At 40.0% G+C, this 24,898-nt stretch overlaps 1 protein-coding gene across 6 annotated transcripts in view; it reads right to left on the bottom strand.

Moving 5' to 3' along the window:
• The window catches only part of brsk2a (BR serine/threonine kinase 2a), a 173,533-nt gene that overhangs the window by 12,422 nt on the left and 136,213 nt on the right, over window positions 1-24,898 (bottom strand). For 5 of the 6 annotated variants that reach the window (XM_085281736.1, XM_085281735.1, XM_085281737.1 and 2 more), the window contains 9 exons: window positions 19,657-19,690; window positions 19,458-19,526; window positions 17,826-17,972; window positions 12,892-12,923; window positions 9,059-9,223; window positions 7,800-7,897; window positions 6,728-6,878; window positions 6,433-6,498; window positions 361-421 (listed from right to left, as the gene is read on the bottom strand). In XM_085281736.1, the coding sequence (XP_085137862.1) occupies window positions 361-421; window positions 6,433-6,498; window positions 6,728-6,878; window positions 7,800-7,897; window positions 9,059-9,223; window positions 12,892-12,923; window positions 17,826-17,972; window positions 19,458-19,526; window positions 19,657-19,690 (823 nt within the window). The remainder of the gene's footprint in view (window positions 1-360; window positions 422-6,432; window positions 6,499-6,727; window positions 6,879-7,799; window positions 7,898-9,058; window positions 9,224-12,891; window positions 12,924-17,825; window positions 17,973-19,457; window positions 19,527-19,656; window positions 19,691-24,898) is intronic. The other variant, XM_085281739.1, reaches the window with a different exon arrangement.

Consider the following 24,898-nt stretch of genomic DNA (forward strand, 5'->3'; position numbering starts at 1 on the left):
ATACTTTCTCAAAACACAAAGGTAGCTCCTTCAAGGCTGATAAATGTTTATATAACGGTAAAACAGATTGGTGGAAAAATATTGCTGTGCAGAGAAATATTGTTTTCTTTGTGTGTGTGTGTGTGTGTGTGTGTGTGTGTGTGTGTGTGTGTGTGTGTGTGTATGCTTCTTTCATGGTCAGAAAAAAGAATATTGCTTTATTTTCTATTGCTGACATAATATGACATCAATAAAATGTGATCAGCAGTAGTTGGTTGGCCATTATCCCAGAAGGTTAACAACTAGTTAGTTAAGAACTGGGTCAAGAGGTGTGTTTTATGTGTGTGCGTGTTTGGATGTGAACTGAGGATTACGACTCACCCGTGGGCTGCTGAGCGGGCTGGTGGAGAGACCAGAGGAGGCTCCACTAATAGACCGCGACCTGTGGTACAAACATGTGAGAACACACAGGAGAACAGTAATTTGTGGTATCAACACATGACCTGTTATGTGTTTGAATGAACACAGGTGGGGGTGAACGCTTGGTTACTTGTTACACGTTATTTAGAAAGTGGAGCAGCATATGGAGCTGTCATACTAAGCACACGGGTTACTATCAAGCCCCCTGCAAACACAACACCTACCACACAAATAGGGTACATGTATCACAACACAGTAACAGCACTGAGGTAAAAACTACTACTAGCAATTAATCTCACTCAAAAGTCAGTTTAACAGATATTGATTTGACAAATTTAAACTTCCCACACACTAGGACTCAATCTAGCTTTAAGCCACATTTAAAGTTTGATAATAAACCAATCATTCTGACTTCTTAAGCCTTTAGGCCATGAAACTATCTCGAGAGGGAGAATGAAGAGAGACATTTGGTTGAGCGCCATTTGTCATGTTTGTCTTTTCCCTCGCAGATGCCGTCAATAACCCCTATGAGCGGAGTCCTGTTCAGAAATGAACAATCACAGCACAATCTGTCTTCATCAAGCACGCACGTACACATCTACACACACAGACACACACGCACACCCAAAAACAACGCCTGTCAACACTTGGAAACACCAGCTGCTCACTGTCACAACACTGTTCTTTTTTGTCATTCAATCTAATCATACCCCTCTTCCTTCTCTCCCCCCACTTTCTCTTTTTATGTCAGCATGGGTGCATTTATTAATGTATGTCTGTAGCTATAGATCTTTTATCTCAGCTTGAATAAAGGAAGAGATAAAAAGCAGTGACTACTGCTTTTTAAACTACCTGATTGAAGAAGATCTCATGAACAAACTTGAGAAGAGACTGAGATCATTTAAAAGTAAAAAGGGAGGATGGATGGAAAAATAAAGAGTGTGTGGAGTAACAGGGCCATATGCTCACTTCTAATGCTGGAAGCATTCCCACAAGACCACACGGCATTCGAGGAGGCAAAAACTAAAAATGATTATGGCTATCAGCCTAAAAAATGATAATACTGTTATAACAACTGCAACAGCCATAATCATACTCCTGAGAGTAAACAAAGCAGAATAAGGAACATTAAAAGCTACCAAGAAAGTGAGGGAAATTTAGAAACACCCACTGGCGAGCTATTTTTATAAGTTTACCGCTCCCCTTCTACAAATTTATTTAGTGCACACATCCTTTTACACATGAGTAGGCGTGCCGAGACCATGCTGGCAAGGATTTCCTGTTTCATGGAACAACTGACCAGACAGTTGGTATCATTTCCATTTAAGTCCTACAATCCACTGAGACATGGCCGCAGTTGCTCACTGCAGCACTTGTGACCATGTAGCCAACTGAACTTCATTTAAACATGGCCAAAACACAACGTCCTCCGGCCATTATGAGCATATTGTTAGGAGCACTCTGCATCTGTTAGTGTTGGACCAGAAGGCCTATAAAGCTAATGTTGCAGATGGTTATGCTGTACAGTAATAGGCTGTCAGAGGCTCAACCTTGCTTCAGAGAGAGGATAAAATGTTGTTGTTCAGTGCTTTATTTATAGGGAACAGCATACACAAGGAGGGAGTCATTTATCATGTATCACAGAAACCACAAGCCCACATTATTAAACCTGCACTGGAGACAACATTGTAGCAAGCTAGCTACTCTACTCTCGAGCTACTCTGTGCTTGTGTGCTCACTATGTTTACATGCACATACAGTATCCTGGATTTATTTTTGGAATATTCTGGCTATGTAGCGCACATGTAAAGGCCATGCTGCAACAAATCTTGAACCCTCCCAGTTGACTGTTATTATAATTATTCTTTTAAATCATTTTTAGCGCTTTTTGCTTTGCCCTTGGACATCATTTGCAGTAAGCTGGCTACTGATTGGTTACCCCTCTTTGCTATAACATGTATTCTGTGGGTGTTATCACGTGAATTTCATTTAGCTTAGCTTGCTTTACTGTAGCTGCTTGTTGGTAGCTGTGAACATGGCAAATTTATCCTGATACTACATGAGCCTCATCATTGCCAAGTCACTCAAAGGACTCCTCCCCTGACAGGTTACCTTCTTATCAAGGGAGGAATACTGACCAGCCTGATGCTGAACGTACCAATTCCAAGAAATCTTACAGCTAAATATTCCAGGGCCAAGATCACTGATAAAGGGGTTCCTTTTCAGCAATATATCCAGTAGCACAGTAAATTCTCTAGATTTACTGGGTCAGTTTGGCCTCTCTTATATTCTGCCATTCTGTTCTTAGCTGCTGGGTGACAAGGCGAGAGAAGAGAGTCATCTTTCCAATGCTGACAACAACCAACTAAGCTTCCCGCTGTGTCTACAATCAGAAGTTGTAACTACAACTATGGATCTCTGACTTTGTCTTGAGTACAGGAAGCTGATGGCATCGTTCCCAGTAAAGTGCATGTTCACTGTCATGACTATCAATGGACCCGTACATCAAGAGCTAGAGTCATAACTAATGTTACTCTTTTCTGCTCAGATACAAACTTGATAAATGTGGAATGTGAAGACTTAATACCCAGACTTTTGTGTCTGTGTAAGAATATTGGTGCATGCAGTGTTTAACAGAGACATGGTCTCTGGAAATACCCATTGCTATTTGTGGACAATAATACGGCACATGTACTGAACTAGAAGATGTTTTTCTTTTCTTTTTTGGGTTGTTGTTGATGCAATTTTGATACCTATTATGGTAGTTCTCTTATCTAGTAGTCATTAATTCCCATAAGCCTATTTTCAAACAGGACCCATGTCCTCGGTATGTGACCGCCAGTTGTCAGAAACCCATCCAAAGCGCCTGGGGAACTAACGTGTGGCTGCGGGGGGGTGGAACAAGTATAACAGATTCTGGGTTGAAGGCATGGACTGAAATAAAACAAAATGCAAGAAAAATAAAATGGATGGTGCCAAGAGCAAAACAGAAAATGAACAACACTGCCAAAGCCAAAGCACAATACGACTGAGATACATATTCCCTTTCTAGCACCTCTATATTGGCTGCTTCTTACCAATGGGCCTCTTTTTACACATAGTAAGTATTCATATAAATCCACAAACTGTTTGAAATCATTTGCTTCTTTGAACCTCAACAAGTCCCTGCAGACTCAGTGCATTAATATTTACAGCTCAGTTCCTTAAATGTCTAAATATAGCAAGACCTCTGCAGTTTCTGTAGTAAAGATCACAGTTTAAGGTGTTTTATTTGTGCTTATTGTAGTCTCTTAAATAAATTAATGTCAGTAATTAGCAGGCGAGCTGACTTCTTACGACTGCTCTGACTACTCCACATTCAAACTGCGTGAAGCAACTAGAGCAAATCTCTAATAAAAAAAAAATCAATTGATATTCTCTCCTCCTCGCTGCAGCACTTTTCCATATTTCATTTACATATCATTAACCTCCCTTCATTTCTCCTGGTGTGTTGTTAAGATTTAAAATTAAATCAGTGGATTTCTTATGCTTTGAGTTAAGCTTTAAATGTCTTTTTAAGTGACATTTTTGCATAGAAAGATTGAAACGGACATTCACATGAGAAAGTCTCCATGTGCATTACTGCACAACATAGCTACCGCACCTTTATTCCAACATCCGTACTTCATAGGAGCAATCGAATTAACAATCATTTGTATGAAACTAAAGTGAGGGCTGATACTCTGAATGTAACTACGTGATAAATGAGAGGCAAAATGCCTGATAAAGGACAGGAATTCAGACATTTTTGTTATGCAATTTCAGATCAAGCTGTTTCCCCCTCTCTTTCACTATTTACGCTGGTGGAAATGTATCCTGTCAAAACACATGTTTCAAAGTCAGTCCGCTCTCTGAGGCCCTCTGATCTGAAGTTCTATGAATCTTCTGCGCTGTCGACAAAAGTTTGCTGTTGAGGAAAGATAAGGTTAGGTTCAGACAAAGTCACTTAATAAATCTTTGGACGTTATTCTGCTACGTACGCGCTTCCCCAGCACCATCGTCTATCCACGCACATGCAAGCAAGCACATGATCAAACACAGTGTGCACAAGGACGTGATAAAAGCCAGAAAAGTTTGAAAAACACACACAAGCGCACACACCAAAATCAAGATTCACACAGACTTTGTTACTAACTTCTTTTCCCCCTACTGATCAGATGGATAGTTATGGATTGCAGTAGGGGGGAAAGACATGTATAGCAGGAGAGCAAGATTTGATTTGATTTGGAGGCAGAGGGCCTGTGGCATACCTACAATCTACCACAGCCGATAGGAAGGCAGACAGAGAAAAACTAGCAGCATGTCCTCATTAGCATAGCAATTCCATACTAACAGAGGGGGGTGTTTGGGATTGAAGGTCAGCAGCACACAAGGAACCCACAGGAAAGATAGAGACAGTGGCGATATACAAGAGTGGCACGGTGCCCTGGAAGAAATTTGGGTATAGGGAAAAGAGCAAACAAACTGATCTGAAGCTGTATTGAAGAAAGATGCAGCAGAGCTGTTTTTGTTGACTGGAGCTGCTGATATGCAAGTTTGAGACGCAAACGTTGTCCTCATAAAATCGACTTTTAGAGCCCCTTTCTAATTCACACTATTCAAGATGTGTGTCATCACCAATCGAATTAATGTTAGCAGGCTATTATTAATGGTTTATCCAGTCAGTGCAAACTGACCTTTTTTGGGATTCTAGTTATGACTTGAAATGAGATGAGTCAGAGTGAAGGGCAGAAAAAGGCAGCTACTAAACTAAGACAACCTTTAAATAAAGAAGAGATAATGGGCCGCCTGAAGGGATGAAGAGGCACAGCAGAAGTGAAGAAACAAAAGAGGATGAATCTTAAACTAGAATTTGGAGGCACCAGCAGACAGAAGGAACAAAAGCACACATGTTTAGAAGTGGGAGCTCTTGAAACGGATTCAAAACTTCTCAAGTGGGTTCCCTCGGTGAAATGGTACGAATCAAATTCTTGATATTTTGTTGTTGGCAAAGCACTATGGAGAAAAGTTATTAATGCACCTGACATTTGAAGAACTTAACTTTAGGACTGCATTTTTTATTCTATATAATAAATGCACTCCCCACCTCTCCATTTATGCTCTGTATCTCTGAAAGCTTTTTCCAGCACTCTGCCAATCTGACTATCATTAGGCAGATCAGGTTATCATCCCCTCAGATTCAATCTTCCCCGCTGTCACAAATGTCACTGCCTCTGAGCACAAATGTGTGGTGTGGCGATATATTGGTTGTTCAAATAAGATGAAGAGAAGGATTTTAAATCAGTCCGCTGTGCCTTGTGGGGGTGTGGTTCCGGCTTGACTTGAGCATTTCTAAAATAGAGAAATGGAAAATTGTTCTGCAACTAGAGAAAGTGGGACACAGCATAGGAGAAGTGATTATCAGTGCATTCAGATTACGAAACGAAGAGATAATTGAGCTAACGGCAGAATGAAGGGGTGGGGGTAGAAATATTTAGCCTCTGAATTGCAAATGCAGTTTTCCCTGGTTTGAGATGAAACTTAATTAAAAGAGTTAAGTTAAACTTCAGAAGAAAAGCGTTAGTGTTACTTCACGCCGACTACAGAGTCAAGCTCAGACAATTCCGGTTCAGCTGGGCTCAATACAAGTTGACATCAGCTGATAGCTCAGCTCGCCTACCTACACATGCAATTAGCAAACCTCATACAGGGTGTGCTATTTAGGCTGCTGTAAACGGGCTAAACCCCAGCCTATGCTTTCAGTCTCATATCTCGTAACTGCCTCTGTTTTTGCACCTATGTGTAAGGAGCCATGCATACTGTGGATTAAATAACTATCTAAACTGCTACTAAACTACAAGACATGTGAAGCAACCACAACAAGCAACATATGCCATCATCATTTAAAAACAAAGATTTGACTAGAAAAAGCCATGCTGCATCTTTCTTTTGCCTGAATAAGTGAGACAGAGAGGGGAGAGGTAAAAGCGTGAGGGGTGAGTGGCAAATGAGTACCTTTCTTCTTTGCTGCATTTTGTACTGGCATCAGGAATATCCAAGCTTTTACTGTAAACTGATTTACTAGTGAGACAGGAGATAAAGTGAGCAGAGAGTCAGTCTCTGTTTATGTTTGTCTACAATGCAGCCTGCTGACACTGGATCCAGACTCACTGTCAGAGCTGTAAAAACACCACAGGGCTGCTAGATCCTCCTCACACACAAACGCAGGACAAGGTCTGTCTTTACTGGTTCATTTAAAAAGGTATTGATTTTTAAAAGAGAGAGTTTTTCTCCTCACTTCTGCGCGTACCTTTGTCCATGCTGTGTCATATCGATAGCCCTCCTGGCCGGGACAGGTGAGCCTCCGTCCGTGACACTGAGGACCTCCATGGACTTCCTCTCTGGTCTCCTCTTGCCATGACGATTCAACATGGGAGAGTCCACTCTCTTCCTCGGAGGATCTGTGTGTGACAGAAAAAGACATGGTGATTTGGAATAAATGCAAAGCACCAGACACGTGTCCATGTTACTGCGAGTATATCTATGTGCTGCTCAGTTTTGTGTATATGTGAGGGTTTGAGTGATGTTTAGGGCTGATCGCAATGACATTTTAACTAATAGTGAATAAGTAATGGTTTCCTCCCAGACCTTGAACTAATGGCCACTGTATTGACTGTATCACATTCACTGAAGAGGGAGTCTATTCATCAAGATGTCGGTATCTCAGAGCAGTTACTCACATACACACATTTGCACGTAATACTCCTGTTTCAGTGTTCTTGTCAGAAAATAACCCTGGCAGACGTCTAAGCAGAGCATCTCCGTCTCTACTCAGACTTCTGTGGGTGGAAATCTGTGCTTGGTTGCGGTGTACGGATGATAGAATATCTTTTCTTTTTTTGAAGAGTTAATATCTGAGCCAAAGCAGTTGGGGGGGTGACAGTTTTTTAAAAATAAAAATAAACTTCTCTGCCCTATTGACACCTTCTATTTCTGCTACTACATTTCATTGAAAAGCTTATTTATTTTCAATAAGCAGAATGCTTTTTCTACTGCAGAGCCAATCCACCGCTACTGGAGCCGATTCAATTTCTTCTTAACAGAGGAAAACACTGCAGAATCGTTCAGAAACTGGGAGCATTCATGAGTTACCTTTTTGTAGTGCTTAGTATTGTGCAAATTGGATGGTTTTGTTTGTGTAAACAGATGACTAGTTTTAAAAAATCATTAAAAAACAGGCACGATTCTTACATGGTGGTACAGTTCATACGTACTGTGTGTCATATTGTGGTTTAGCTTTCTGAGTTGTTCTTTTTTAAAAGAATATCATTTTCTAATGTTACACTCTTTATGAACAATTCTCTCGTTGTTCCAGGGCTCACCAATCTCATTGCGAGGGGGAAGATTCTGGTCCTCCTGACTAGGGTACCTCTCCTTTCGATCCAATAGCAAGAAGTAGATCATCTTCTCTTGGTTGTCACTGCAAAAAGGTGGCAGTAAAAAGACTCTTGAAATGTCAGGAAAAGTAAAAATACTTAATTAATTCCTACACAACCATGCGTATAATTAGATACCTAGGGTGTGTAGGGGGAAAAAAAGTACTCATACCATATCAAACTGTAAAATCCCTCACTATGATTAATGTTCTATAATGTTTTGAGATTCTTTGTGAAGCAACAATAAATATCTCTCATCATTAAAACAAAAGTTTAGTTTTACAGATCATTAAGCCGTCGTGTAATAATATGCATGCATTTTTTAAGACGCGGCACATCTCTATATGCAGAGTCGACTGGTAAGTTTATGAAAGTCTCAAAACATTACGAGTTCAACCTTTTCTTTCTCAGTAAATCAGGAAGCCTAATATCTTTAGCCTCTAGGCCAATATTCTCTATGCAAAATTCCCAGGGACTGGCCCTCTATAGTAAAGACAGATTGGAAAGCAGTAGGAGGCAAAGAGACAAGGACCTGCAACTTCAGCTAAAATGAAACAGGGGAAGGGAGATAGAGACCACAGATTTTCCTCCAGTCCAGCACTATTACGAGATCCTCCCAGGAGAAAGGAAGAAAATGGAAGGGATGGGTAGAGGGCACAGTGATGGAGTAATGCTTGCTTAGCATTAAAGTGGAGAGGATAGGCAAATGTAAAATAGTGGTAAAGGAGGAAAAGGAAACAAAGAAAAACTGCAACATCTGCACACTGGACACACATTGATAACAAACAACTGTATGAAAGTCAAGGACAGCATTTATACGCACACACACACACACACACACACACAGTAGAGAAAAATATTAGAAACTGCAACTGAGACACAAATATTAAAAGCAGAACAACAACAATTTGACCCATGAGCATGTTCACAGTGGAAACCAGGATCAGTTTAAAGGGAATGTATCTGGTGGCAAACGGTGTAAGCGCTGTGTGATAACAATTAAGTGATCTATGGCTTCTGACATCTAAAGCGACAGCCTAGCAGGATTTTACAGGAGCTGGGGAAAACCAAGGCTGAGTGAGCACACAGACACAACACACCTATCCTTTCATTGCAGTGCTCTCTTCTTTTATCAAAACAACCACCAATCCCCATTCTCTTTTTTCTCCTTCGTACTACTGTCTGCTGTACAGCCATTTACTCACTCATCTGAGAGCAGGTCTTTCAGTAATTTGTTTTTGTCTCTGAAGCAGCCCAAAGAGTGCATGCTGTCCAGTACGTCGGGATCGATATCTTCTGCAGAGGGCAGGCTGCGGATGGTCACCTTCCTGGGAACTGGCTGCTCTGGCTCTGGTTCATTTTTGCCTCCTCTGTTAATACAAAGACATTCAAAAAGAAATAAGGACAATATCAGTGGGTTTGGTTGCTACTGCTACTAATTTTCAGTAATTTAATTTGGTTTTTGGTTTTTTCATATAGAAACTTGCATTTGGAACACAATTGTGTAAAATCGTAGATGTACAAACTTTAATATGACCTTTTGTGTCAGTATGACTTTAGTTTATATTAAGAGACTTTTAAAGTCACAGGTTTTCCTCAGGTGTAGGCACTTTTGCATGTTCCAGAGGGTGATTGTGTCAGCAGGATTCAGGCAGATGACTTAGTCATGCTGTTATATTCAGCAACCTGCCTCTTCTACTCTGGCGTGATTTCTAAATGTAGTTTCTTCATTATTATTATTATTAGATTAATTTATGTCACCTTTGTCTGCTGTTTTTTTACATGCACACACACATTTATATTCTTTAGGGCTGAAATAAAACGTTATACTGCACAGTCCATTTTCACAAAGATTTCTATAATATTCTAGATGTTTCTTTCACACACAAATCTACTACTTCTGGAAATGCGCCAATGCTTAGAAGTTATTACAGAGACAGATTTGAACTCACACACTTCCACTTTTTACCTCCCTAAATCTATTATTTTTCCTTCAGTGAACCCAGTGAAGCATAAACCTCACTGGCAGCTATTGAAATGACACAGACCTCCACTTTTCTATATGCTGTGAACTTGTGAACCAGACCTACATTGATTGTTCACCCCACATAACCACCAACACTCCTGTTTCAGTATGTGCATATAAATTCGGGTGGTAAGGGTAATGAAAAAGAAATCTAAATATATAACAGTCCAACTTCAATAAATCAAGTCTTCACGAGGACTTATAATGCCGACCCACGGGTGAAACTGTTACTTAAGTTTTGATTTATATGGAAAGCCGGTGAGGTCATAATTCGCTGCATTCTCCCTGCTATTCAATGTTTTATTATCACCAGCTGGCTGACTCTTCTGGCAAAATAAACAATCCCCTCAAAACAGGTTTATCTGTGCTCAAAAATCAAACATTTCTTTCTTTTTAACATCCCACAGTTAGAAAAAATGAAAGCACCACTAAGCATACTTTAGACAGACGTCAAAACATGAAAATCCGTGGTCATATCATATGGCTCCAGAAAAAACAAATCATCCACAACTAAGGAACATGGTTTAAATAGTCCATTTACCCTTTTTCCATTTTAACTGCTTATCCAATTTGGGTTCAAAGAGAGTACACCATACTGCATACGGCAAGTACCATGTATGTCATGCAGTCCTCCCCCTCCACCATATCTTGACCTCATCCAGGTTGTCCCGGGCATCTTGTCCAAAATCTCTACCAGCCATTTGCTCACTGTGCACCATCACCCTCGCCAGCATCTTAATGCCTCCTACCTTCATGTGTGATTCTGAGGTTCCTTCTCATTAGCCTCATTTGCCTGTCTGTACCCAGCACACAGGCTCTGACATGACTTTAGATTCCTTCTGAAATGGTACTGTGTATGCTTACTAGGCAGAGTTTGGGGCCGTGGTCAGTGGCGGAAAGGTTGGAATTGTTGATTCTATCAAAGTTGGCATTGTCTCCAATTCTGTTTTTCTGCATTTCAGTGCATTTTTATCAAGGATAATGTCAACAATATGAGCCCCTTTCTGTCAGAACATAAGAAGCACATAAGAGCCATCCTTGGTCTGCATTCAGCCATGAAACCATACATGAGCTACATGCATGATCACTGGCTTTTACATTTTGTCTGTCTTGCCTAATTTTCATTCTTTGAATGCAAGTTGTATTTATTTAGGTGAAAATTGTTTCATTTATTGCTAAAAGAGTGACTGATTCAATAAAGATCTTAAGGACACTAACCATTTGGTTCAGTAAACAGGAATAAGTTCTTTAGAAATTGAAAAAAGTGAAAAATGCTTAATATCAGAGAGAATAAGATGATTTTTAACTTTGCCAGCTTTTCACAGTTTCTACTTCATGGCAATTTTTTATGGCTGTAGTTTGCCGAGGTTGAATTATACTAATGTTTCTGCAACTGTTTATATAAACAATCAGTTTTACAACCTTTCTTATATAGGACTTAACTGTTTTCGTGGGACACTTAGTTTCAGAAAGTTAACTAAACTATCTGTTTGGCCTGGCACTGCGTTCTTCATCATCACAGCTCCAGGCAAGTGTGCTGAAAGATTGTTGGAACAATCACCATCTAAAAATACAGGGTTGATGGCTTTATTCAATTTTGTGTCAAAAGTTTTTCTTTTTGTGATTTTGACATGTTTTTTTATTTTATTTTATTATGTTTTTACATCACAGATGAGTTGCCTGTGGAAAATGACCACATTTGTCAGACAAATGTCACCTCTCATTCATTCATTTATAAGTTCATTCATTCAGCCAGTCACTTGACAAGCCAGCCTGCCGTGCAGAGACAGATAGCATGGCAACTTCCTCACTGACAAAACTCATACTACATTAGTCTTCTTGCCTAGCTCTTGTCTCCTCTTGTTTCTTATATCAGTCTTCCTGTGTTTACATGATCTTTCAGTACAGGACAGAAACCATAACTCAGCCCCTTCCAAGATGCAGACTCTCCTCTGATGATTCATCGTTGGTATTGCATTGCCAAAAGCAATCCTCAAACCTACTGGTAAATGTTTTTAATACTTAACAAAACACTTGTAAATTATTAAAATCTATTATAAGAACACTGTTATGAGAAAAATAAATAAATCTCATGATAATGGAGAGCATATTTGAAGACGTAAACACTTTAAATCGTGGATACAGATAAGTAGGATGCTCAAAGACACCCCCTTAAAAACTGATTTTCTCTTCTATTGAATGGTGTTGTTATTAAGTCAAGACCTACAGGGCTTTATACACCTTCACACATTAAGATCATGGATGACAAGGAGGTTAAGTAAATTCTTCCACTTGATCACTTTTCACTTTAATGAAGTAGTGTAAATTTAAAAACAGTGTAATTTTCAAAAGAGACTGACCGCACACAAAAAAAGTTTGTGGAACTACAGTGAAACAGAGACAGTTGTTTGAATGATGTTTCAGGAAAAGCCAATGTTGTCAAATTATAGCAAATCTACTGATCGATAATGGCCAAACCGGTAACGACTAGGCCCCTTTTTGAATAATGTGCTCTGGATGGAAAGCTATAAGATAGAGACACAACTGGAGCCTTTAGTAGAAGAGCCTCATGCATACTCTATTTGTGTATTCATATCTCTAGCATTTATTAATTTGTTTTCCCAGTTAATAAACTCGTTTATTTACAAGTGTACAATAAATTATCTCAAAATATTTGTTAGCCTAAAAAGGTGGGTACACCCCTTTCGACATGTCAAACGCTGGGTACACTGAGGTTAGCTGGGTTCAGTCTAGTCTTCATCATCTCGGTTCCTGCTGCCCTGCTCTCTGTTCAGCTGACCATATGCCTCACATCCTCTTTCACGCACTACCAATTTACCCCCACAGCCTGGAGTCGTGCCCTGCTTAAATGTACTCTTGTGTACAGAGCTGGAACTCAAAGTCATTTTTCATGTGCCAGCTCCCTTCAGGTTTACAAGCCCTGCAGAATAGCTGAAGGGAGGACAGGAGTGTAAACATAAAGAAAACAAAACAAAACAGAGGACTACTTACATGTACCATGTGTGCTTCTGGATCTGTTCTAACTGGAGAAGTAATGAGAAAAGAAAAAATGAAGATCAGTTCACAAAATGCAATTCACTGGAAAATAGTATCATGTTGTTGACAAGAGAATAAAACGATAAACGAAGGTATAGAAATTGTTGGCACATTACAACGCCAGTAAGTATTGAACTTACGAAGTTTCAAGGAAATAAAACAGAGACAATACAGGCAGGTTAAGGTGTGGAAGTAAATAATGAGACCTTCAAATGTTAAGACTGCCAATGGAAAAAAAACATATTGAGGAAAAGGAGAGAAAGGTTCAGCAAAGGCAAAAAGAGGAAGGTGATACAACTGAGCTAAACACAGAGAATATTATCTCCCTCACACATGCAGCTGACCCTGCCAAGCCCTCTGGTCTGAAGGGAATCTCCTATTCTCATCCTCTTCCCATTTCACTGACTCACACACTCACTTTTTTTAATACTACCCTTGTCATCGCACATCTAGAGTGGCCACTTTGTCACCAACCCTGTCAGCGTAGTCTTTTGTCAAAAAAGGAAAAGCAGAAAGAGAGGAACAGCGGGCAAAATAGCAACAAAGGAAGATGTCTGCTAGAATGACTCCACGGTGTTTCAACTGCCCACAGAAGGAAAGCGGATCAATGTCACTGCTGGGACTTTTTAATTTGCTCAAGCTGTTGTTGTGGAACCACAGGAGATACACATGACAGCTCTAATTATTGTCACTTATTCAGATGCATAGTTCTCGTGTCAGTGTCTCCATCAATGTCTTGATGTTACCACTTCCCTAGAGAATTTACCTCTGTGCTTCAGCACCGATGCATGCCTTCCTGAGATGTTAGTGCAATCACAGAGCCGAGAAGACTGTGGTTACTGACTATAGGTGACTCTACCACAGAGGTCGTGATATTGACAAGGACACCCTGCCAGTCAGATAGAGACTAGTGGGTGACCTACTCTGTCCGACTTTTATTGAAGGCCTGGAGGCAAGAGTCTGGTATCTCACACAGGGTTGAAAGTGATGTGGTTTGAAACGTAGAATCACATCAATCAGTTTCTAAATGTGTCACTACTGATTCCAGCTGCTTTCAGGCAGAAGAGATGCTGTATAATACTGGCTGAGAATGTTCTGTCCACATCGAGGTGTATATTTATCAAGGTGCTGCATATGTGATTCTCAGCTTACTTGTGTTTGTAGGTCTGTAAGCAGAAAGAGAACAGTCACATGGCTGTTCAGTGGAGGAAGGACCACAATCTGTGTTTACAGTAGAGACTTACTCTGTTGTTTCAAGTCATAATATACAGAAACACAAAGTCAGATGTATAAGTATTTGGAAACTGTGTAACTGAAAGATGTGCTTGAAGTTAAAACTTTCAGCTGTGATTCAAGGGATTTAACAAAAGATTTAATCCTTCTAGTTTCACAGGCTCCAAACTAATTGCATAATTTAATGATAAGCAGCCGTGTTACGGCCATGAATCAAAGAATTCCAGCTGAATGTTTTTAGCAACAAAATTACCAAGGTTGTGTCACTGCCTAAATACTTACAGACTTTATTCAATTAAATAGACAGTTAAGAACAGCTTTTACACAATGAACAAACATTGAATTAACCTCCTAAGACCCAAACTCTTTCATGGCATGCATTTTTAATTTCTCTTTGCTATTTGGGGCGACTGGGACCTGATGAATGTAAAAAGAAAGAATTACGTAGAATATATAAAACATATAATATGTACGTCCTGCTCGTACTCGATTGAACCCCATGTGACCGATGGAAATGTTCTAACTATTCATGAGATAGATTCTGCAAGGTGCCCGAAACTTGCATCGGAGATTTTGGTTCATGTTGCTGCACATCCTTGATGTGGGTTTCCTGTTCCACTAAATTCCAAAGTTGATCTCTTGGATTGAGATCTGTAAACTATGGAGGCCATTTGTGTACGGTGAACTCGTTGCCATGTTCAAGTAACCAGTTTGAGATTATTTTAGATGATGATTAGCTCTCTGACGAGGCACATTATCCTGCTGGAGGCAGCCATTGAAAAAAGGGCGCACCGTGGTCATGAAGGGACAGACGTGGTCAACATCAATATTCAGGTAGGCTGCGCCGTTTTAGATATGCTCACTTGGTGCTAAACAGTCCAAAGTGTGCCAACTGCCTGAACTGTTGATACAAAGTAGGGGGTCTATTTATGCTTTCATGTTTTTCATCCAAATATTGCATCAGAAATGGAGACTAATATATTATAAAAATATTCAATTTTCCAATTTTGGTGAGCTAATGCTATTTGTAGCCTTGGTTTCTCTGTTCTTAGCTGACAGGAGCAGTCCCTGGTCTATTCTTCAGCTGCTGTTGCAAATCTGCTCCAAGATCTGACGTGTTGTGGTTTTAACAAGTGGTTATCCCAGCATTTCAACAGTGTGTGAAATCACCTTTCTTCCCATTCTGATGCTTTTTTTTTTTACTTTAGCAGGTTGTCTTGACAATTTCTGCTGCCATGTGATTGGCTGAGTAGCTGTTCATATTAAAAAGCAGCTGAACATTAGGCTTAAGAAGAAGAGATGTTCTTTTCCTCCACATGAATGCTAAACCCCATTTTCTTCAGCTTTACTCTTACTGTAGTCATTGCAGTCTTTGTAATTGCTGAGAGAGCAGTAACAGAAGGATCGGTAAGTATTTCAGATTCCGAGATAACCCTTGCCAATTTTGGCAAGTCTTTAAAAGATTACATTGGCCTAAAAACAATTGTCATCATTAAAACAAAGTGTTTCAGTCCACTTCTAGAAAGGTTCTGGTGTCTCTTACAAAAAACAAAACACCTTCTTTATTTCCATCTAGGAACTTTGCTCTTTATTATAGTAATCTAGTCAATTCTCTGTATTACTCAGGTACCATGAGGAGGCAGATCTTTCCACGGTGTCTTTTATAATTTGAATACTGAAGATGAGATGATTGCGCTGAGGTGGTTGGCTTAGTTGCCTCTGGGTCCCTGACTGCACAGACAGGAAATGGAGAGAAATGCTTTTATTGGCCTAAGCCCCTTAATCCCATGTACGTGCCCTCCCACTCAAACTCTGAGGAGGCCTTGACTTTGTGTGTTTACTTGTGTGCGTCTGCTTACAAACCTAATTAACAGAAGGTGACAATACACCTACTGAAACACAGCCCGTATTTAGAGTCTGATTGCCCCATTGATTTGATTCAGCAAACATTATTATGGAAATAATCCCACATAAGTGAATGTCATATTCCATTATGATGTCATTTTTGCCCCTCAGTGTACCTGGCTCAGGTCTGACTAGCGGTCACTATAAACTCCACGAATGCTCGATCTAACGAGGATATTTGACATTCCTCGAGGTTACAACACATCCCCTGAGCTCTGTGTGGAGTCCTGATGCAAGAGAGGAGCAGACAGGTAGCATATTCTCTCCCAGCAGCATGGTCTGCATGTAACCCTTTGACTAGGACATTGCTGGAGGCTGGTGGACATATCTAGGGAATCTCAGGGTGACCTGTCCTCATCAGACAGAGGGACCAGAAAAATAAATAATATAGTGTGCATAGTGCATAATAAAAAGGTTTGATCTTTCTGTTTCTTGTTTCAATACAAATGAGCATCCTGCATATGAACATCTCTTTTCATGTCGGTTTCTAAACTTTATTTTTCTGCTGCTACTCCTGCCGCTGTTTTTCACATTCCTGTTACTTTACTCTTACTCATTCTGACACGGTTTGAGATGATTTAATGCATAAAGAAATGGAGCAGCAACATTCGCCAAGGGTGGTGTCATCACCACCCTTGGCGAATGTTGCTGGCAAGTGCATGAAAATAGTTTTGTTTGATGCACTGATTCACAGAGATACCTGGAGAAGCTGTGTGCATACAGTAAAAATGAGGATGTGATTAAATACAGTAACTTGCAGACTGGATGTAGCTTTGTGCACTGTTCTGAATGTGAAATGCAGGATAACAAAGAAGGGCTCCACTGTCTCTCTGGTAAACATGTCCGTTTTTTAGTTCTTTCATTATTTACATTCGTCTATCTCTCTCAACCCGACACTCCGTCCTTTATATCTCTGTTCTTGCTCTCTAATCCGGTTACCTTGCCAAGGTGATCAGTGTGCGGTACACAAGCAACACTCCTCTCCTGAATCCACACAATGTACTTGAACTTACACAGAACTGGGAATGATACAAACACATTTGTATCAAGAAAGAACAACAGCACCAAACTGATACTATATATTTTAGTTTAAGTTAGTTGATCTTACTCTTACTCCACATCTGTCCAAATATTTTCCAGGAATAGTTTCTTGAATTATGTATAAAATTAATTTGTAGTTTCTAAAATGTAATTAGTAAACACTGTTGGTAGTAAATATTAACTACGAAATATTTTTTGCTGATAGACTGTACTGTTTAAGTTCTAGGTACTATACGAATACTGAATTAAACTAGATAAAAGTAGAACCTTCTTCACTCCATTTGTGGGGCAGGTTATTGCACCCATCTTGGAGAACTTTCAAAAGCTGTTCAGTGGAAATATGCTGTCTCATTTGCATCCGTCTTTTAATGTAGTCCTAGGCAGACTCGGTGATGTTGACATGATAATAGGACATTATGTTGATGCTGAGGACTCTGCAAAGCCATGTTATCTGTTGCAGAAGTTCCTCTTCTTATTGAAGATTGCTCTTTATGATTCTGTCTGTATGTCTGGGCTTGCTGCAATGCTAACAATCTTAACTTCTAAAATGCCCCTAAAACCTCTGCACCATATTAGATTTCATGTCCCTTTTATTCCCTATGCATAAAGAGGTAAGGTTGCAAAGTGTACTGAGTACTTTTATGTGCATAAAAGATATGCACAAATACACACAATTCTGAGTTAACACCGAGTCTCTTTACTGAACTGACCGTTAATCTTTTGGAGGCATCCACTTCAATCATGCCACGGAGAAGGTTCTGACAATCTGGAGGGATGAAGTGTGGCATGTGAAACACACCCAGCTTCACCTTCTCCAAAAGATTCCTTAAGTTGTCATCATCAAACGGTAGGGCGCCCTGAAGAAACATAAAGGCAGAGAAAAGAGAAAAGAAAAGAGACTGAAATGATAGTTGGCAGACGTGACAAGTAGGAGCAGGGAACTAAGTAGAGAAGAAAGAATTTGCGCTTAATACAACAGCAGCATTATGACAGAGAAAATGATTTTAACTGACTGAAGTCACAAAAGAAAAAAAAGATTATTAATGACTAACAAGACTCGCTAGAAGAAACAAAAACACATTTCGAATCTTAATCCTGCACGACTTAAAAATTCAGCTTGCTTTCGCAACTCATTAAACTCTTCAGTTGGAGCATTTTGCCCTAAACAGCAACGCTAAATAAATAATAAACAGCAGTGAGCTGAAAACAGGGCTTCGCTAATAATTACCCAGATTTCTCATTAACCTCATTCATTTAGAATTCTTTCATAAGAGTCATTTATCAGAGGGTGCTGACACCTCACAGATGTAGCAATTTGATGAATGGCAACCTCAATCACAAGAGAAGATGGAGGGGTGGAGAAAGATGGAAAGGGTGAGGAAAATACAGAAAGAGCTGCTGAGAAATAAAGAGGCAGGAAAAAGGAAGGTAGACTTGTGTAACAGATGATCTGAGTGCAGCCTAACTCCTGCGGAGTATGCGTGTCTCCCACAATCAGACAAATGGTTATCTCGCGGCTAGTCAGCAGGACGAAACTGAAGAGAGACAGCATTTTTCTGCAGTCAAGCAGCAGAGGCGGAAAAAAAACTTTTGTTTGGAGCGAGAAAAGCGTGGTCATGATGGAGATAATGGTAAGCAACATCAGTTTTATGCAACACAACAGTACTAAGTATACTATCCTTAAAACAAGTGCACACACACATAAGACAGACAGAGTGGAGGGAGAGAGCAGCAAAAACAAAGACAAATACACAGGGCCTGTGGCCAAAAGCTGCCCTGTCAGCATTGGTATTTATTTTAGGCTCTTGTCTTTCAGTTTGGCTGTATGAATTATTCATGCAGCTGGAGTGTGTAGGAACTACAGTACAGCTGTTGATGAAACAAAGCTTCGGGGCTGCATGGCTGGGGAACCACAGACATAATGCAGCTAGAGAATAGACCTGATTATGGATACAGCGTCGTCTGTGGGTACAGGATAATGAATAAAAAGATGCTTCTTTTCTCTGATCTTCTGTAGCACAACTATATCAGCTAGAGGGTGTTTCTGCAACATTTAGGGTTTTTTTCATTTAAATGACAGAATTTGAATTTAACTCCTTAACACCTGAGTTTATGTCAGAGGCTCCGTGGTGAGTTTAGGCTAGCACTCTCTTTTTATTTCTCAAGCTTCACTTGCGTTCTTTATTTATTCACTACGATGCAAAGGCTAGACTTACTCCTGGATATGACACAAAAGCAACACTTCATGGCAAAATTGTATTACGCAATATGCCTCTAGAGATGTTAAACTGGGTGTCAGTATAATATTAACATCATTTACTGAAGAACAAGCTGACACTCACCACCAACAGAGCAAAAAGAATGACCCCACAGCTCCAGACGTCTGCTTTCCTCCCGTCATACTTCTCTCCCTAAGGGCAAAACATTGTATTAGACAAGTTTAGACTGAACGTTAAGGCCAACTGAAACAAGACGGAGGATGACTAAAAATAAGTTAGCACAGGAGGAATGAATATTGTGATTCTGTGAGTAGTCACTTACCCTGATGACCTCTGGACATGCGTAGTGTGGAGATCTGTTGGAAAAGGAGCAAACAGATACAGAAGGTTCAAGTTATCTAAGGACTTTTTTCCGTTGTGCTGCAGAGTAAATAAAAGTTCACAACAGATAAAACAAACAAGCATAAGTCACTGTCTGAAAATATGAAGACAACAATTTATGCAGACAGTAAAACTCTCCAGCGAACGTAGATCAAGATGTGTTTTAGGAGTTTAGGGGTCCTGAGAGTGTTTGGATGTCCTCTGCCTTGCTCAGTCAAGGGCATCCTCTCACAGCAGACGGTGAACAGACCCACTAATCTTTACAGCCCCTGGATAGACTGACAGTAAAGCCAATGACTAGATTGACATATCAATATCATATGAAGATTTATGGAGCTACCTTGCAAAGACCCCTCCATAAGCACAGGTCTATGGATGAGTGCATCATATGGGTGACTTGTTACTCTATATATTAATTCTTCTCACTGTTTGACATTCCTATATTTTTAAGGTATTCTCTGGAAATCAATTAATCAGATAAAAAACTTAATTTCTTTGCTCCTCAAAACAAATCACCTGTCTCCCTAGACCACCTACCATTATGAAATGTGTTGTCCACCTCTTTGTCTCACTCTGTTTAATGGCATAGCATTTGGGTCGACTGAGGGACTACGTAGTTTGTAAACAGCCTTTAGATTGGCTGTTTTCTTGTGCACTCAAGAATACCAGCTCTGACAGCCCAGCTTATTCAGACTGTCAAAATACTGGCCAAAAACAAACACGGCTACCGTGCCAACTCGGGATCTCCAAGTGCCTGTGCAAATAAGTACTTGATGACTTTTCTTCAAAGAAAAAAACCCATCAGCTCTGCACTCATTTTACTTCATGAAGGCCACAACACACAAGGCATGCAAAACCTATAGCTTTATCCCATTTAGGTCATTCCTTGTCAGTTCATCAAATGCCACACGTTCCCCTACAGCTTTGGTTTCAACAGGACTTCAAATCTACTGTCAAAGACTGGGAATGCAAATATTTTATTTCTTCAAGCATCCACCATTCTATGCCACACTCTTTACAGCCTATATTCACAGAGCCATAGTAGCAGATAATGACACAGAAAAAAAAATACGGAACTTCACGTGTAAAAACATACCTAACCTTCATCCATTGGGACACTTAAATCAAAAAAACCAAACCAACAGAAACGCGAAATTTTAGCATTTTTTCAGGCAAATTTGTGAGAGTGAGGTGGGAGTTTTTTGTTTGTTTTCTGTACGGTTTCTTTTGTGTTACATTTCATGAATTCAGATGGGTTCAGATGAACTGACCCACATATAAGAGGTGGAAGTAGCCAATAGGTCAAATAGCTGAAGCCAATGCATCGGTACTTTAAAGCGTAGTACCACTGGTGGCTGCTACAAAAAAGGATCCATGTAGTTCTTTTATAACAAAAAAAAAGAGGTAAGTCAGTAAAACGCTTCATGTTATTAGGATTTTTTGATCAAAATTTTTTAAAGTAAATGTATTACTCTTTTATCTAACGAAAATGTTTAATGTATTCATCCTCTAAAGGTGCGGCCACTTTTGGTATGCCTTAGGAACACCGGGTCTAGGATGAGCTTTGTAGTGCTCACTTTGAAACACTCAGTCCACTCATTATTTTATGTTTAGAAAGCCCCTTCTGCTATTATGATAACATTCTGACTTTTGAAAGGCTAACCTAGTTCAGCTGCAATGTTTCCCACTATCACAGCTCTATTTAGTAAGTAATTTGCTGCCAGCGACTCGCAGCACAAGCTTAACTACACCAGGTATACAGTGTTTCATTAAGTTAACAACCATTCAATGACACGATAAAATCCATCCGAGTACGCTTCAGTGAACAAGCCAGTTAACGGGGTCAATGCTGCAAAGTTCCTTTCACATTTGATTGCGGATCAAGTATGGGTGATATTGTAGAAACATCCATGCTGCTCACACCAGGTTCAGGTTATATGGTGGGACACTAAAGATAAATAGAAAACCGTGAGAGCCACTTCCCACTGACCAGAAAAATATAGTCTTTAGAAAAACAGTTCAACGTGGGTTTGGCATTACATCAGTCTTTTCTCTGTCTTTCTCAAACTAACACCACTAGCATCACATAAATAAAATCAACAGGCAGGAAAGGACTGTCTTCTATTTTCAGAGGGCAACAAATACCACAAAATTGATGCATAAAAAGTTGGCTTTATCTCATGTATAGAGTTCATGAGTTGTAACTGTCTAGAGAGGGATTTCTGGACCTCTACAATACACAGTATACTGGATACATATGTATGAAGGGATGTATCGTGATCTTAAGAGATGTGAATTACGACAGAAGCATTGAAAGACGCGCTGAGACACTGAGACATAAAGCTGATCTTCATGAAAATTCATCTTTTTGGACTAAATCCATGCACTTCCTCATTGCATATAAGATCATTTCCTTTCATCAATCTGTGCCATGGAATTATAGTAAATAAACAGTAAGCAGTGATGAACTCCCAGCTGGGTTTGTACAGACAGAGGAAGAGGTTGTATTTGCATCCCAGAATCCATATTTGAATATGCTTGCCAATGCATCTGCTATACATCTGTATGTCTGCACGTATTTATGTATGTGCTCTGAGGCTCCCACTACTCTACCTGGGGCAAGTTTCATCTTCACTCAGCTCCATTACCCACAGCAAATGGAATACATTTGTGTCAGACTGCTGCATGATGAGAAGGGGCCAGATAAATGTGTTTAATTAAAAAGTGTCATATCTACACTTAGAGACGGGACATTCAGAGGGGCATGAATAATCAATAACAACACACATACACACATATTAGGAAACAGCACGAAGACACGAAAACATTAATGGCGCCAACATTCTGCTATGAGACGTACATGCAAACAGACAAGATCTAATCAAGACTGTAAGGCTCGTGTTTTTGGTGCCGTAGGGTTGTTCAGATAGACACCTGATCTCTCTGTAAATGACAATGCTCAAAGTGATTGCCAATCAAGATGCTATTTGCTCGTTTTCTCGTTACTGTATCAAATTATTATCATTAGTAATAATGTAAAACTAATTTAATTTGCAAGCCATCATTTGCAACTCCAACACACATGGGAAGCCATATGCATACACAATACAAAAGCATGTCAATACATATCCACACACAAACATGGACACATGTGCAAACTTTGAAATTAATATGCAGATAGGAAGTGGCTAAATTTATTGATTGGAAAGAAAACAGTATTTCTCTCAATTGTCTTCTCATTTCCTGAAGGTGGTAGGTTCTGTGTTTGTGTCAGGGAAACAATTTAATGTAAGGGGCTGCTTTTATCTTCACTCTTCTCTCCTATATATTCCCTCCTCACAGATGTGGAGTCAGAGTGGAGGAGAGACAGATGCAGGGCACGCAATGTCAAATGACTTGATGACGACTTATGTTATTAGGAGCGCAATCAAGTGTTAATCTGTAAAAACAAAAAAATCGTGAACAGATGTGGGCCCCAACCAAACTGCGTGCATGCATTTGTTTCATGGACAGCTCTGTGTTCGTGCTTCCAACAGGGTACTTTCAGTACTTTATACATTTAAGAGGGCAAAGAATATTCATTCCACCTCTATCAAATTAAGGCTTGCTCCGAGTGAGTGGCAGCAGAATGCAATCAAATATAGATCAAGTTGGTCAAAAGATACTGCTGAGTAAGAGCTGCTGCATATAGGCTTTCTAGGAAAATAGAAAACTTTAATGTGGTCATCAAAGCTGAACAATGACTAAACGGTGGACACATCTGACTTGCAGATTGCTATGCGCACTGCTTTGAGTTGGCCTGATCTCTACCGATGAGTCATGAGAGCTTAGGCATTGTGCGACTGCTGAAAAAAAATTATGCAACAGTTTCAACTGGATGCATGTGTTTGCATGCACATGCACAATGAACGCGCATGTGTGTGTGTTATATAAAGGGAGGGAGTCAGAGACAGAGAGGCACCCAAACAAGCAGAGGACATAGGGACTTAGAGGTGGGGGATGAACTAAGCCTGTTCTGTGTGCGCATGTGTGTTGCTGTATTGCGTGTGTAAAGTGTGTGTAACTTCAGTTTCAGCTGATTTGGAGGCTTAATCTGGACAGAATCAATCTGAGCTGGGGACAGCTGTCACAGAGCATATATCCAGCCGTGCACAGAGTGTCATGTGCAAATGCAGAGGAAATATTTTCCCAAGACATCCACTTTACAAGCAAGATAACAACTTAGACCACTCAGTTTGAGCAAATTTGTGGAACCATTTCTAGAGTGTTATGGATGTCTGTCACAAGTGTGTGCAAGACTTTGAGCCAGCTCTGACATCAAAACATCATTACTTCCCTATCGAGTGCCTGCTTGTGTTCTATATATGTTTTAATAGGTGAACTATACCTACTTATCAAAACTCTATGTTATTTTACTCCATCACTAGACAATAAGATTTCATTATCTTGGGAAAATAATTGGAGATTATGTATCGGAATTTCAGGAGCAGGACCACGCCTCCAAACACGCTCCTTCCGGCTGTCATCTATATAGGTTCCCCTAGTTCTGCAAGCTGATCATTCTCGTTTACGTGCTCCACCCTCCCTCCGTCCTTCTTCTCCATTCTTCAACTTCTTCACTTCTGTTAAGTACATGGGGATCTGCCAGGCCCGGTAGCCATCGCCAGTCCCCTTCGAGGCCTTCGCCAAACCGCAGCTCAATTCACGTCAAAGCATTCACTTTTACCTACTAAAACGCTGTCAAACTTAAATGAGGACGTGGGCCCAGCTAGTGATAAAGAGAATAAAAATAACAATGCACTTCTATCATATTGGGTTGTGCTTACATATTCAAATCTTTCTGAAGTGAATTTAATGGAAGAGTGAAATGCTATAGTGCAGCAGTGAGGTGTTTCTGTTAATCCATGGTGTCACTGAGTTTATGACCCCAGTGCTTAAAAGTCATCATAAAGTGTGTTGCCTTTTATTGATAAATATGACCCTGCACAATGACCGCCACACCTTAGGGTTGAAGAAAATCACTCCCACAATAAAAGAGACCTCGGTCCTTTTTCGAGTGTAGTCCCACTTTAAAAGTGACTCTTCCTGCAAGCAAATTCATTAATGTCATGGGATTGATGTGCCTGGTGCGGTTGTGACTATTAGATCATAAACCCAGTGTGAAATATTAGAAGACGGGAGCA

Source organism: Mchenga conophoros, linkage group LG7, assembly GCF_057382185.1.
Source record: "Mchenga conophoros isolate Kocher_MC1m ecotype Shallow Benthic linkage group LG7, M_conophoros_male_GT1.1, whole genome shotgun sequence".
NCBI classification, from domain to species: Eukaryota; Metazoa; Chordata; class Actinopteri; order Cichliformes; family Cichlidae; genus Mchenga; species Mchenga conophoros.